This window comes from Protopterus annectens, chromosome 2.part2 (genome assembly GCF_019279795.1).
Source record: "Protopterus annectens isolate FY-2018-M chromosome 2.part2, PAN1.0, whole genome shotgun sequence".
Classification (NCBI taxonomy): domain Eukaryota; kingdom Metazoa; phylum Chordata; order Ceratodontiformes; family Protopteridae; genus Protopterus; species Protopterus annectens.
Genome location: NC_056730.1, coordinates 60,891,531 through 60,907,169, shown reverse-complemented (window position 1 = coordinate 60,907,169; position 15,639 = coordinate 60,891,531). Strand labels below are relative to the sequence as shown.

Below are 15,639 nucleotides of genomic sequence, written 5' to 3'. Positions count from 1 at the left end.
CTTGTTAAGTAGGATAACCGTTGCAGTCTTCCATTCTAGTAGTGCAAGGCCTGTTTTGAGGTTATAGTTGAAATGTGACTCAATTGGTTATGATAGGTTATGTTTCCAGCTATTTAACAGGCATTTAAGAGGCATCCCGGGATATTGTCTGGGCCCATTGCAGCTGTGTTTTTTGCCTTAGTGAATGCCGCTAGCACCTTCTTCCTGTTGTCAGTTGGGAGGGTATGCTAGTAGGTATTTCATGGGGAACAGCAGGGGGGATTGGTGGGTGAACTTTGAGCTGAATTTATCAGCTAGCAAATTTCGTATGTCGCTCTTCTCAGTGAAGCTGGCACCATTGACCACCAATTCGGAAGACTGATTTGTGCTGTCTTTTGAGGTTTCTGACATAGCTGTAGAAGGCTTTGAGGTAATTTTTTGCTCTTACAGGCTATCCTCACCTTGTAATTGGCTTTGTTGGACTTTGTCCTCTTAGTTTCCTGTTTAGTTTAAATAGCTCCTATCATTATGGGAGTCACTGTTCCTGATTTTAGCTGTCTCTTTTTTTTCCTTTGGTTATATACCCTATTATGGTTGGGATTCCACCAGTGCGGTTTGTTTTGGCCTTCTAGTAGAAACAGCAACCTCTATGCAACCATTTACATGGTTATACAGGGTCTGTGAGAACAGTTCTGCATAGGTTGTTGTGAAGTTGGGGTTCAGATAAGCATTGAATTTTGATAAACGTTTGAGTAATAGGGTGTAGTTTGCTTTGCAATACTTCTAATTCTTAGGGTTTTCTAGGGTTATCAATTTGATTTTTATTTCGAAGGAGACAGCTTTGTGGTTTGACCTCACCACTGAGGAGGTTGGTGAGTACCAAGTCCAGTATGTTTGAAACTATGGTGGCTTGCACACTGTCTGTTCAAGGATATTTGTGTTAATAAAGTCCAGTAATCATGCCTGTGAGTATGAGGCAGTGTATGTTTCCCAGTCTATAGAAGATTAAAGTCTCCCATGAAGAGAGTATTTGGTTTAATGGTAAGTGTCTCCAGTAGGTCTAGGTACAAGCCATGGGATTCTAGGGATATAGAGGGTGACCTACAGCTTGCTAGGATATGGTATGAGACTTTGTCTATGGTGATTTGCATGTAGATATGTCCAAAGACATTGTCCTGTTTAACCAGAGCCATGCTTCTGGCTAATGTAGATTGAGACCCGTCCACCTTTTGTCCTTGTCTGGGCAGCTGATGTTCTAAATGGGCAAGAGGTACTGCAACCTTACACTGCTGGAGTACTTCCCATGGATTTAAACAATATCTCTGTAATGGCACAAATATCTATATTCTCCAAAATTAGGATGTGGAGTTCCTTGTTTACGCTCCTAGCATTTAGCCGCAACACCTTTTAAGTTTCTTTGGTTGTTCGCTATCCCATTAGGTTTATCATTTTGGCATTTCCTAAAAAATCTCTAAGGGGTTAGATAAAGATTTAGCCAATATTAAAAAGCCTAGAGGAGACAGGTGCAGACCATCCTTTGCAAAGCAATGGGGTCCGTTAACCATGTTCTCCCACGCTGACAAATTTTGAATCCTTTTGGAAAAGGCACCAGAAACTATACCAGTTGTTGAAGTAAATTATCTTTTGTTCATACTACAGTGTCATCCTTGGTGAGGGTAGAATGCTGTTCAATGCAAGGCACATACATGCCTGAGACACATTCAGAGAGATCAGCAATGTCTATCTTCAAATAGTCCAAGGAAGTACCTCTCAGGTCTTTAACTCCCGTATGGACTATGATATAATCATACTTGTACCTGTGATGTAGAGAATTGAGTGCCTGCATAACCTGGAAGATCCTGGATCCAGAAAAGTAACTGTTATCATCTTGTTCAGTCTGGAGAGTGGGAGATCTGTGCATCATATAATCGAGTCCCCTATGATGAGAGTTCTGGGTAATGTGTTTGCTTGCCTTATGGGCAGTGCTATTGGGGTTGCACTAGGTGTAGAAGCGTGTGTAGTGGTTTGTGTTGCTTTTGGTGTATACTTTAGAGATTGCTGAAGATAGGTGTTACTGTTAATAAGATTAGGAGGTCTTTGAAGTTTGGGAAGATTTTTGTGCCTCAGCTTAGTTTGTTCTGTGTGTGTGGTGGATGTAGTGTGTGTGTTCTTGACAACCTCTTTTGTATGTGAGATTTTTGCTTCAAGTGAAATTGGGTATGGGCATCTCTTCATACTGTGTTTGTTTATTTTAAGCATTAAATGCTTTTCTGTGAACTTGAAACAATTGCTATATTGTCTCAGGATGCCCATATCTACCAAGCTAGCTATGGAGACATTTTGAAGTTGCGTTTTCATGTTGTCTGGGCCTGTATTTGGGTGGGCTACTGTAGGTCATAGACTGGCTATATGCAAGTCTCCTTGGGTGGTCTCTGGGGTCTGGTACTATACTAGGTTAGATTGTGCTTGGATTTAGTAGTGGTGCTGTTTAATGTGTGGATATGTTGCTGTAAGCTTGTCCGTGCACATTGGTTTGCTGTTAGTCATACTGAGTTAAAAGTTTCACTTCTAAGGGACATTTTATAAGTAAATAAATAAAATTTATTTTATGGATGCTTACCTCCCAACCGTACCGAATAACTCGTTTTTTACCGAGTTTTGAGGTCCAAATACTGGGGTGCCACGATTCGCTAGTGGCACCCCTCCATTTCAGACTTTTTCCCAGCTTTACCTTTTATTTTATTTTTAATTTTCCCCTTTTTTATTTTGAGTTGACATCATCATGTGCGCAATGACGTCAGCGCTGTCAGGGCTACCAGCATGTCGGAATTGAACTCAAGGGCTCCAAATGCACATTTCCGGCTGGCATTCGTTCCCTGTGATCTGCGAGTGTGAGCGGGTTATTCAAACAAGTACTTTGGAAACAGTGAGCTCAAGGGCTTTCCGGCTGTCATTCAATCCCCGTGGTATGATCTGCGAGTGCGAGCGGGTTTTGGGAAACAGTTATTCAAATGGATTCTGCAAATGCGAGTGGGTTTTGGAAACAGTTATTCAAATGGATTCTTTATCCAGGAACCAAACGACTCTGGTAGGAATGGCATTCTTTTTCTTTCAGCAGCATTCATGATTAAGATGGTGAGAACTTGAAGATCTTCTAGCTCTGAATGAAGTGTGTGTGTGTCTGTGTGTGTCTGTGTGTGTCTGTGTGTGTCTGTGTGTGTCTGTGTGTGTCTGTGTGTGTCTGTCTGTGTGTGTCTGTGTGTGTCTGTGTGTGTCTGTGTGTGTCTGTGTGTCTGTCTGTGTCTGTGTGTGTCTGTGTGTGTCTGTGTGTGTCTGTGTGTGTCTGTGTGTGTCTGTGTGTGTCTGTGTGTGTCTGTGTGCGTGTGTGTGCATGCGTCTGTGTGTGTAAATGCCCCCGATTCCTATCTTTACTTAGGTCTGAAAAATAAACTTAGCTGATTTTGTAGACTTGTGGGTTTCTGTGAGTATTCCTGTTCCCCCCCATGTTACAGAGAAATGCATCAGGAGTGTTTCTCCCCAGGCCTCGGCTGAAAATTGGTTTCTTCTTCTTTGTTCCAAGTAGGACTTTCCCAGTAAACAAGTGTTAAATTAAAACAAATAACTTCATTGTACTTCTCACTGTTTTAGTTTGGCTTTTAGTTTCTGTGCCTTTTAGAATCATCTAGTATATGCGTTATGCTTTATGCATACTGTGCTGTGTGTGCTTAAGTCTTATTGCTGCTGTTTTTTTTTTCTTTTTATTGCACTGTGACCTTTATAGCTGTATTTTCTTTGTATAGTGAACAAATTGAAACAAATGAGATGTCGTCGTGTGTTTATCGGAGTAATTGTGGGTTGCCAGTTCATACTTTTGTGTTTCATTGATTTTATTACTGACAGCAACGCTTCAAGAATTCTATAAGTAAACTTAAAATATGGAAGACTGGTGGAATGCATTTTTCTTTTAAAATAACGCACCGCTGTTTAACATTTCTGAAACATTTTCCACGCACCGCTGTTTAATATTTCTGAAACGATTTCTAAGTGGAGATTTAATCTGGAACTCACTCAGCTGTGGTGAAGTAGGACCCTTGGAGCTATAGTTCTGCTGAGTCATTAATTTCTGCCATAGTTTGATAGTTACCCTGTTCGTGCTTTCTGTTTTCTTATATACAGAGTATTGCTTTGTTTTTATCCAGAACCTGAATTTCAGTCATGCATTTGTCCTGTGAATAGCTGTCACTGTTGCTCTCTACTCTGTTTTTACAGTTAGCTGCGCTTTGTTAGTGGCTATGGTGGCCAAAATAGTGTGACATTTTACTGTGTCTTGTTTTGAAATAACACGTGGAAGTAGTAGTACTATGCAGTTTAGTTTGCCATATACTAATAATATGGAGTTCAGAATTATATAGTTTGTGAAGGTGACACCCCGCAAAAACATTTAAAATGAACGTGTTTGATATCTGGACCATCTTTGTTTAATTCTGGTAGGTTACACGATGGCCTTACTACTTAAGGTAACCAGACAGTATAGTGTTAAGTATGAGAGCCATAGCAGAACATGTGAAAGGTATTTTTATAAATATCTAGGTATTCTCAAACTTGCAGAATTTCTAATGAGAAATATTTGTGCAGAATTAACTGGGTCTGGGTGACTTATTTTTTATATATTATAAGAAATGCTCTAACTTTATGTCCCAGTACCTCGTGAAAATAGAATTTGAAAGATAAAATCATTCAGCTTACACTGAGTAGTCACTTATGTGGTTGTGGTCTTATATAAAACTTGTTTCTTGGGGGCAGGCATTGTTTTAGCTGAAGAGAAATTTACATGATCATGTCTGCTGGTACCTGTGTACTTCATTGTTTACTTTGGGCAGGTGTACCTTGCTTGGCCTGTGGATCAGGGTCACTCTACATGTGACACAGCTCAGGGTGAAGATGTTGTTGTCTACCTTAACACTTGAATTGCAGATGTTTGTCTGCTGTTTTCCGATTAGACAAGTTTGCAGATAAAGTACTTTCACAACATATGGACAGTTTATGAGCTATGGAAGTGGTGTAGATACTTTGTGTTCAGTAACTTTGCTTCAGCAGTGACTTCTGCATACATTGCTGCTATGTTCAGGCACTTTTGTGCTTGTGAAGGTAGTTTATATACTTATCTTATGTGTGAGGGAAACAAAAAATCTTTGCTAAAGTAGAGAAGTGTGTGTGTGCATTTGATTAGAGTGGGTGTGCATTGTCTAATGAGATGAGAAACAGCAGAGTCTGCAGCTGTTTTACTTTGCTTGCTTGCAAGAGAAATGGCAGTCAATTGCCGAAACCTTTATAAGAGAAATCAGCATTGTATTGAAATTGTGTGGTTGAAACAATTGCTTAACCATTGCTTGCTTGCATATGAGAGAAACAGCAGCCTGTCAGTAACTTTTGCATTGAAGAGAGAGGTTGCTTGTGTGTGTGACTGACTCTGGGGCCATATTTTAGTTGTCTGTTCTTCAGTTTGCATTTGAAAGTTGGTATCCCACAATCCCCAAACTCCCAAAGTAACCAGATGCCTGAGATGACAACAATCCCACTTGATGACTCCTATGCTTGGTAAGCTTGGGGTATTGTATGTACAGTAGTACACAGCAGAAGGTGTGGTCTGCTGGGCATGCAGTCCCTTTTCAGGGTCGACCCAGAAGCGATGTCTAGTTAAGTGACTTGTTCAGGGTTGTACAGTAGGCAGCTAAGGGCTGATGGAATCAAACCCTGTCCCAATGGAACTACAAGCTAGAAGCCTTAACCTTGTGTGCCAAGTAACAGGTGGTCTTTCTCAGGGGGTCTTCCATCCAAAGTTGGTAAATAATCTTTTAAAGACAAAACCAGTGAGGTACAAAAAGAGGGGGATAGTACGGCTTCATCTTGTTATGCTTTGCCTGAGCTACAGTCACAGGGTCCTCTCTTTCTCAGGCAGGATAATGGTATGTTCATGTAACTTGATCCCTACAGAAAGGTCATGTGTGCATAGGGCTTGATCCTGCATGATGTGTGTGTGCACATAGGACATGTCTCCTGCAGAAAGGCCGTGTGTGCAAAGGGCTTGATCCTGCATGATGTGTGTGTGCACATAGGACGTGTCTCCTGCAGAAAGGCCATATGTGCATAGGGCTTGATCCTGCATGATGTGTGTGTGCACATAGGACGTGTCTCCTGCAGAAAGGCCATGTGTGCATAGGGCTTGATCCTGCATGATGTGTGTGCACACGTAGAACATGTCTCCTGCAGAAAGGCCATGTGTGCATAGGGCTTGATCCTGCATGATGTGTGTGTGCACACAGGATGTGTCTCCTCCAGAAAGGCCATGTATACATAGGGCTTGATCCTGCATGATGTGTGTGTGCACATAGGACGTGCCTCCTGCAGAAAGGCCATGTGTGCATAGGGCTTGATCCTGCATGATGTCTGTGTGCATGTAGGACATGTCTTCTGCAGAAAGGCCACGTGTGCATAGGGCTTGATCCTGCATGATGTATGTGTGCACATAGGACGTGTCTCCTGCAGAAAGGCCATGTGTGCATAGGGCTTGATCCTGCATGATGTTGTGTGCACGTAGGACATGTCTCCTGCAGAAAGGCCATGTGTGCATAGGGCTTGATCCTGCATGATGTGTGTGTGCACGTAGGACATGTCTCTGCAGAAAGGCAATGTGTGCATAGGGCTTGATCCTGCATGGTGTGTGTGCATATAGGACATGTCTCCTGCAGAAAGGCCATGTAATGCATAGGGCTTGATCCTACATGATGTGTGTGTGTGTGTGTGTGTGTGTGTGTGTGTGTGTGTGTGTGTGTGTGTGTGTGTGTGTGTGTGTGTGTGTGTGTGTGTGTGTACAGAGGATGTTAGACTTGCAGAAAGGCTGTTTGTCTTTAGGACGTGATCCCTGCAGAATGTGTATGCACACATAAGAAGTAAAACCTGCAGAAAGACTGCATGCAGAGGATCCCTGTAGAAAATTAATTTCTGCCTTAAGCTCTTTTTCTGAGTCTTGTCATCTAAATAATTGCAACAGTTTTTGCTGAAGTGTCTTCTCAGTATTTGAAAGGTTTATATCAGCGTCTGTACTACTTTTGCAGTCGTAATACCTTAGATGTCCTAAGGGTACTTACTGTGCTGATGGTGGCTTTTTCTGTACCTTGTGTGAATGTTTATTTCATTTATGAAAAAAATGGAATCACGTTGGATAGCTTTTATCTCCACAGTGGGAGCTTAGGTAGGGGCATGTTGTTCAAGCTTAGCTGACCCATGAATGAAATTCTGTGGTAGTGTATGTCATAATTAGATATGACCAGCTCAGCTGATTTATCTACAGCTGTCTGAAATCAGTGCATAAAGGCCTGTCAACAATGCTGTGGCAGGAATACAAATGGATACAATCCACAGATGTCAGCTGATAGGAAGGGATTTGGGAATGTGTTTGCTGTGATCAGCCCAGCAAATGAGCAGAAAGTTCTGATTAAAATAAAATGATTAAAAGCAATCCCCTAGATTAGGCATACCTTGTGAAATCACAGACGTTCAGGGCTTGCGCTCCTTTGTAATTTCGACCTGTGATCCTGTATCCTTCTGTTTGCAGTCATCCTGTTCCTCTCAAGAAAAGCTGCACCAGCTGCCGTACCAGCCCACGCCGGATGAGCTGCACTTTCTCTCCAAGCACTTCTGTACCGAGAGCATCGCCAGTGACGACAGGTGCAGGGCCACACCGATGCGGCCTCGATCCAGGAGTCTCAGGTGTGTCAGCATTTTTTTTTTTAACAAACCTATTAAGCCTGAACTGCAGAAGTCTTTCTTAGACTATTGAGCAGTGTGAAAGACATTTCCATTTTTTCTGTTCTGTGCTAAGTTTTCTTTTCAGTTTTTATTACTAGAGTAAATCCACTGAGCACTGCTCATGTGTGGCTCATTTTTATACACAACTAAAAAGAGAAGAGTACTGCTATAATGTCGCTGTCGATTGACACTGCAGTTTTATACTGTGTGCTTACAATTTTTTACACTTTATTGCCTTTGTAATTTGGAAAATATTTCCATTTTTAGTGTTAAATTTCTAATTAAGCAAAGTAAATGATGCCTACCACAGCGTGTCATAATGCCTCCAGCAAGGCATTGCAGGGGATTTGTAGTGGTCATAGCCAGGGTAGTGCATCTCATGTGAAGCAAAGAGGAGACTCAAGTCCATGGAGCTTGGATGAGGGGAGATGCTGTGCTTACTGTTCACATAAACTGAATACCACCATGTTTTCTTTGGTAAAGTAACTATAAAAAGTTGTCTGCTTCATCAGAGGACATCGTCACAGCATGAGACGTAGGTAAGAAAGAGACTGTAAATTATTTAAGTGCAAACTTAGCTGCTCATTTTTTTCCATGTTGCAGCTGTACATGGGGCCAGGTTTGAAGGCCCTTTTTGTAACACCTCATCCAAGCCTGCATTATTGGTGTTCCTTGTCTAGGTAAGTGAAATTATCTGAGACCTTTTACAGCTATGACCCTGGTCAGAAAACATGTTCACTATAGAGAAATATCCAGCATGGTGGAATGAGCAGTACAGTATGCACTGAGTCACATAATCAGGAACACAATAAGAAATATGACTTTCATAGAGTTAAATTGGATATTTATTAGCTGAATGTGCAAATGTAATATGTCACAGGCATTGCTATAGGTTTGTAAAACCTGCTGTACATTGAAGAGTGAGGTGTAAAACGGTACTGGATCCACTGTACCTTGAGGTTCAATTCTTTTGCTGTTTCAGTGTTTCTTTTGTTCTGGCCATTTCTTGACATGTTTACTTACCCACCATTTTACCTACAGTGGCCACAGCATCTTTTTAATAGTCTTCATTTGTTTCTTGTTACACGCACTGAAATGACATGAGCTGTTCATCCCAAGAACAGCACACTTCACAGCTCGACATAATTTCATGCTTCTCCTTAACACAGAATGAACGCTGCCAGTACGTTTGTTAAATAGGAAAGCTGATTTTGCTTTGATGTTTCTTGTTATAGTTTAGCTGGCTTGTAAATCAGTTTTTAGTCAGACCAAAAATCAATCTAGTTACAACTCTGTGCCCTGCTACTACTACATTTCATCTTGTGTAGGCCTCTCACACAAATATATTTGGAGTTTTATGCATTCTATGTGGACTGCAAGAATTTTTGCCTTTCTGTTTCTAGTATCATTTAAGTAGGTATAAAACCACTCACATCACAGAAAGTTTCTGGTTACATAAGCCTCAGTGTTACAACACTTTGTCCCTGTAAGCTCATAGTTTCAGTTGTTTTCTTGCTTTTGGTACCTTTTGGATCACAATAAGCTACAGTCTCTATAGCTGCTGTTAGACACACACACACACACACACACACACACACACACACACACACACACACACACACACACACACACACACACACACACACACACACACACACACACTCTGCTGTTTGAATACTACTACATTTTCACATAAGAAATTGTTGATGCACTTTGCTGCTTAAGAAACTTTGCAAGGATGTAAGCTGTTGTGGAAGGAGCCAAACATAGCTAAGGTATTCAAGGTGCCATCCCAAACAGAAGATGGAGAATGCTATAAAATAGTAATGGAATCATTCAGAGTTTTTTTTTTCTTTTCTGATCAAATGTTATGATTTTGTGTATGTTATTATTATGACTTATGTACTGGAACAGTGTTTCTGGCAGCTGATATTGTTTCTTATCCAGTATGTTATTAACTGTCACATGTCAGTGACAGCAGCAATACAAGTAAATGACCTGTCTGCTACTATATCATACCATCTGAGTTTTTGTATGACTGTTTCATCAGAAAGATCTCACCAGTTTCATTTAATGAAATGAACATAGCTGTAGATATCAGCTGTTGTGTGTGTGTCTGTGTGTGTCTGTGTCTGTGTGCGTGTGTCTGTCATCATACTGGTCTTTTATAACAGTACTGATAGGGGAGAAACCTGGGACCTGAATCGTACAGTGGAGCACCATCAGAGAACCATAAAACAGTTGTACAAATAATCGCTCAGCAGGACATTTTGTTTTTATCTGTAGGAGGAACTGGGGGGAACAACAATGTGCTGTATGTATCAGGTACAGGATGCAGTGTTAGGAGAAATATAGAATAGGGGCTCAGGTAGGGTTAAAGATGAAGTCCTTCTTCTGAAGAACAGTATTACTGTGAGAATGAGGGATATCTACATGTAGACAACCAGAGCCATCCAACCTTTATGAGCTACGTTATGCCACTGACCTTTTTAATGTTGGCGAAGGCCTGAAGTTTGGGTAAATTCACTTTTTTTTATACAATAGTAGTTTTCTTGAACATGACCAAACAAAATGTGAAATGAATACTGTTTTATGTCTGCATTCTCCACTTCATTAATTTTGATATCCATGTGCCTGCTCTTGGGCACTGATCATAAAATTAAGAAATAATAATAATAAATAAAGCATATGAAAATCTGTCTAAGAGGCCTAATATTTAAATTATGAGAGTAAAAATCAACATTTCTTTGACGGGCAGTTACCTCAGAGGATTATGGCTATGAGCTGTTAAACAGTTTCTTGTGGTATAGGATTTGATTCCCTACAGTTTCTTGTGGTACAGGATTTGAGTCCCTCATCCTTCATTTTTCCTGCTGTATGACCTTGAGCAAAGTCACTTAACCAGAAAGTGCTTTGGTGCAACAGGTAATTTGGGCTAGTCTGCTTAATGGTCTCAGGGACTGCATGCCTACTAACTGCCTATGAAGGACTAAGCAAGACACTTGTGAGGCATCATTGGAAGGAGACTTTTCAAGTTGCATACCCTTATCAGAGAAGAAATTTGATTTTATGAACCAAAGAGGTGTATAAAGGATAACGTATCCATAGTCTCAAGATGAGTCCACCAGGAGCTGCTCTTAAAGATCAATAGAGTCAAGGCTATGCAGGATTAAAAAAATATATGTAAAAACTGTATTTTAAACCTGATCTTGCATCCAGCTATAACCAGTGCATAATTCAAAACATAGGGTTGCTATGATTGGAATGTGTGCACCCTACTGTTCAAGTCGTATCCATGCCAAATCACCATCCTCATTTGAGCAGGCCAAGTGAGAATACATGGGAGCATGAATCACCACTGAGACATACTTAGAAAGCATAAGGTGCTTGTTCTGAACTATATTTTCATATGAAAATGAGAGTTGATGGCAGCTGACTCAAATGGTCCTTGTGTCAGCTTATTGTCAATATTCATGCCTAGACCTGTCCCACAGAAGAAAAAAGTTCCAAATGATCCCTCCCCACAAAAAGTAATGTGAAGAAAAGGAAATGAACCTGTGAGTGATGTATGATGGACACACACAAGCACCTTTTTCCTTCTTCCAGCTCCTGTTTGAGTTTGTTGATTCAGAGTCATCCAGTCTAAGATGGCATTCCAGCAGTATTCTAGATTGACTGTGTCATGCGCAAATGCCTGAGTGTGGCAGTTTTATTATTTTTTTTTAAATTCAGGTGGAGTCAGTGTCACTACATTAGTGTTTAAGCATTCTCTTGTTGTTTTAATTTCTTGGTGGCAAGGCCCCACATGCCCATCTGTGCTCTTCCTCAGCTGCCCCATCTGACCGATTCGTTACTCCTAGTAGTGAAGGCCCAACTGCCTGCTCTCTTCCTGGGACCAAGATTTCAGTACTGAGAGTGGCATCATTTGTCATGGAAGTAAGGTTTTCATTTATGTGTTTAGCAATGTCTTGCCACAGCTGTGACTTGTCTAATGCTTGCACCTTAATCTGACTTTATGGCACAGAGGGATGGACCCCCCCCCCTTACTGCAAGCTAGGTGTCTGGGAATTTGAATAGCAGATGAACCCTGTAGGACTGACAGAGAGGGACATTTATGAAGGGACTTGTCTCTCACACTTCATTGAAGGGAAGGGAGGGTTTTCAGGTGCTCGCTGAATACATAGGAAACTGATTTCTCCACTGGAGTTCAGGGGAAACCACTTCCCATGTTCAAAGGAAGGGGATATAGCTGTTTTCTGACAACATCCTTAGCAGAAATGAAGGGAGCATGGTCAGCCCATTGCACATCCACTTTCAACTCTATGAGCCAAGCATCTACAGGGGGGATATTAGAGCTAAGTAAAAACCTTGCTATGAGGGAACTGATGACCAAGACAGCCAGGGAGAAGAATGATTAAAAAATGCACCATAGCGCATGTGTGCTTTATTGCATGTAATAAAAACAAACAGTCTCTGTGGTGTCCCTGTAAGCCTCACAAACCCAGAACGGCAGTATACTGGGCCCAAAAACAAATAATGAGGAAACTTCTCTGTGTGGAAAATCTAAGATTCTCTAGAGTTCAGGCACCTATTAAAAACATCATACTGTGAATATCTAAACTGATAACATGTGGCAGAAATGCTTTCTTTAAAACTTTCCAAAGTATAACTAATGAAAGTAGGGAAGCACAAGCTGGTCCATGTGGAATCTTCTGTATTAAAAGCACCCAAACAAGCGATCCAAATTTTCCCTGCTGTATGCCATATTGGCAAGCACTTTTACCATTGTTCTCTGTAATGGACGATCTGCTGCTCCTTTTCCCTCAAGGTTGACAAGCAAAAACTTGCCGCTGAACTTTCACCTCCCTACTGCATGTTATTTCCTCTATTACCTGGGCCATTAATCATGCCAAGGTTAGCTCTATCAGATGTCAGTTTTTTATCACTCTAAGCCATGGAGCTGACAAGTGTTTTCTTTAAATATTGTATTTATTTCCCTTTTACCCAGGAAATGATGGTGTTGCCTGCTCCCCTGGTCAGGTAATTTGGCAACTGAAGAAAGCATAATTCTATTTTAGTAAACAACCTTTATTTCTGGCGGTATTTTCCCACCTGTTCGTTTTACAGGTGAGTCTTGCCTTACTAGTGGTGCAGCCAGTTTGTGCGTTAGCCAAACCATATACACCAGATGAATCTCCTTTAATTTGTGAGAATTTCACATCGTAACTAACTTAAAAAAAATAATAAGAAAAACAGTTGCAATATCACAGCTGAATTCCCTAATTTACTTAGTCTGTTAGGAAAATGAAGTTTATATCACCAGCTGAATTCTTAAACTGTAATTAAAGAAACTCATCCTCAACTAAATTACCAGGCTAAAAAAATTAACTTTACTCCATTGGCTGAATTCCAAGTCCATTATTAGGAGCATATAAATTACACTGCTAACAGAATTCAAAATGATATGTTAGAAAAATGGAGCACTTACTGGAGTGCAATTCCCCTACCACTAAAAAAATGCAGTAGCTTATATCACCGATTCATTTCTGCATCCACCATCAGGAAAATAAACTGTAGATTTCCTGTCAAATTTCCAGTCCTATGATAGGAGAGTGAAGAGAACTGCAGTCTACTGTAAAGAAAATTAAAACAACTTGAACTGACTTTACAATCCATTGTTAGGAAAATGAGTACATGAGATGAATTTGAGTCGATTGTTTGGAAAATTAATACAGCGTGCTGTGATGAATTCATGGTCCATTGCTAAGAAATGCCACACTGTATCAACAGGAAAATGAACGGCTGCATTTCTTTATATTCTGTTGAGAAAATGAAGCTTTAAGTGCAGTTATCTTCCCACTATGCTTTCAAGAAAAAAAAAATTCATACTTCCCATCTGTCCCTGTGTCCTTCAAAATTGTCCTCTGTCCTCCATGACATAACAGTGGAGATTAAATTGCTTGAAAGTGTGAGACACTGAGGATGTACCTTTTCATTCCTCAATATTTGCAGAAGGCCCCTGTATAGTATGTAATGGTGGGGATTTCTTCTTCTGAGGGCCTTCACTGGACAATAAATCCTTGCATTTTCCTGCTTTCAGAGGCATGTGCTTCTTTAGCTGTTGATTGATGTGTCTTGTAGTTTTTAACTCCATTCAGTCAAGGACCAAAACCTGAATGCTTACATAAATAGAAAACAAAAGCTCAACCCTCTGAATACTGAGAAACTGGAGGAAGAAGAAAACATGAAATCATTTGGACAGGACAAGCCCCACTTCACCCTTGGATGCAGGGAGGCTATGCTCTACACCCCCGATATCTTTGAGGTGACACATGCAGAGGGAAAGGTCAGATCTTTTTGCTCAGATTGTGTGATTCCTGAACTAAAACAAATGTTGATTTCCACCAAATGAGCTTTAATCTTTACACATGCAAATGTCAGTATTTCAATCATTCGCTGCCTACATGTAACCTAAATGTGTTGTTAGAACCCACATCATTGCTGTCTGTGTTTTCTAAGGAAGGACCATATTGTTAAGCGCCATTTCAGATGATAGCATTTTAATCCAACTACCCAAAGAAGAAGGTGCTAGACAATTGAAGCTTATCTCACAACTCGAAAGGTAGTCTTTCTACCGGAGAGTAGCCTCTACAGAATTTGGCTGCAGGGTCTCTTTTTCATTCCTAGACTTTTGCTAGAATTAGGAAAGAAAGTAAGGGAAAAGGTCACGCACAGGCCCACATCACCATTAAGTCCTCCACCCAGGCCATTACTACCCCTTTGACCTTCACAAGCTCTCTCACAGCTACAGAAGTGTTGGCATTCAGAAGGTCTTTAGCAGATGACATAAAATGGTCGAAGAGAGACTCCTTGGGGCTCAAGCATGGCATCCCCACTGTAGGTGGCCTCTTAAGTCCAGTGGTACTGGTGATGTGGTCAAAGTTGAGCACAAAGCAGCTTTCGCTTCTCTTCTCACTTTTTCTTGAGGCCCAGCATTAAAGGTGAGACTTGAGTGTCTTCTGCCATTCTTACAGTTGATGGACCTTGGGTATTGTAGCAATCTTTGTTACATGATGATATGTTTTCAAGTGGCTTTAAAATTGCATGTTTAGGGAATAGAATCGCCTATCATTCTACCAAATATCCTGCTCATGCATCTCGCTGCCAAGTAGTGCTTCCATTTCGCATCTCCATCTTTATAAAGGGTCAGCCACTAGGTGAGTGCAGGCCATCCACTTTTGAAACTAGCTTGAGAATAGTGAGCAACTTCAATCTCTGAATCACTTTGCAGTGATTTTTAGAGGATAAGGTTGCTAGTACAAAGGCACAAAAAGAGGTATAAGACCACCTTGCAGTATAGCTTTCCCTCCTTCTTAGGCCTTCCTTTGGTAAGACTTAGGATTTTGCATCCACCCAATAGACCTCTGTCTGTCTCTCTCTCTCTCTCTATATTTTACCTGTAGGTAAATACATGCGAGAGATGCAACTATACGGCCAAACTGGAGGCTGAGCTCTCTCAACATAGGACTGGCAAGACCAGACAGGAGGAGAAGGTAACCACACACAATACATACCCAGTCACACATGGTACCATCACAACTTCAAATCATACACATACTCTCACAAAGACATACTCGGAGGCTCTGATCAAAAATTTACCAAAACAGCAGAGGCCACCAAAGCAGACACCCAAACAACTACCACCTCACGACCCAACACATGCAACACATAGACCACACAGTCAGAGTGTCAAACAGTCACAGCCCTTAAGGCCAAACAAAATGCCAGACACACTTGTCATTGGTGATTCCATAGACACACTGACGTCCCGCTCACCAGACTGAGTAAGGA

At 41.0% G+C, this 15,639-nt stretch overlaps 1 protein-coding gene across 1 annotated transcript in view; it reads left to right on the top strand.

Annotated features, from left to right (window-relative positions):
* Window positions 1-15,639, top strand: part of LOC122795920 (microtubule-associated serine/threonine-protein kinase 4-like) — an 809,687-nt gene that overhangs the window by 272,212 nt on the left and 521,836 nt on the right. Inside the window, exon 5 of the mRNA XM_044064403.1 lies at window positions 7,595-7,749. Within this exon, the coding sequence (XP_043920338.1) occupies window positions 7,595-7,749 (155 nt within the window). The remainder of the gene's footprint in view (window positions 1-7,594; window positions 7,750-15,639) is intronic.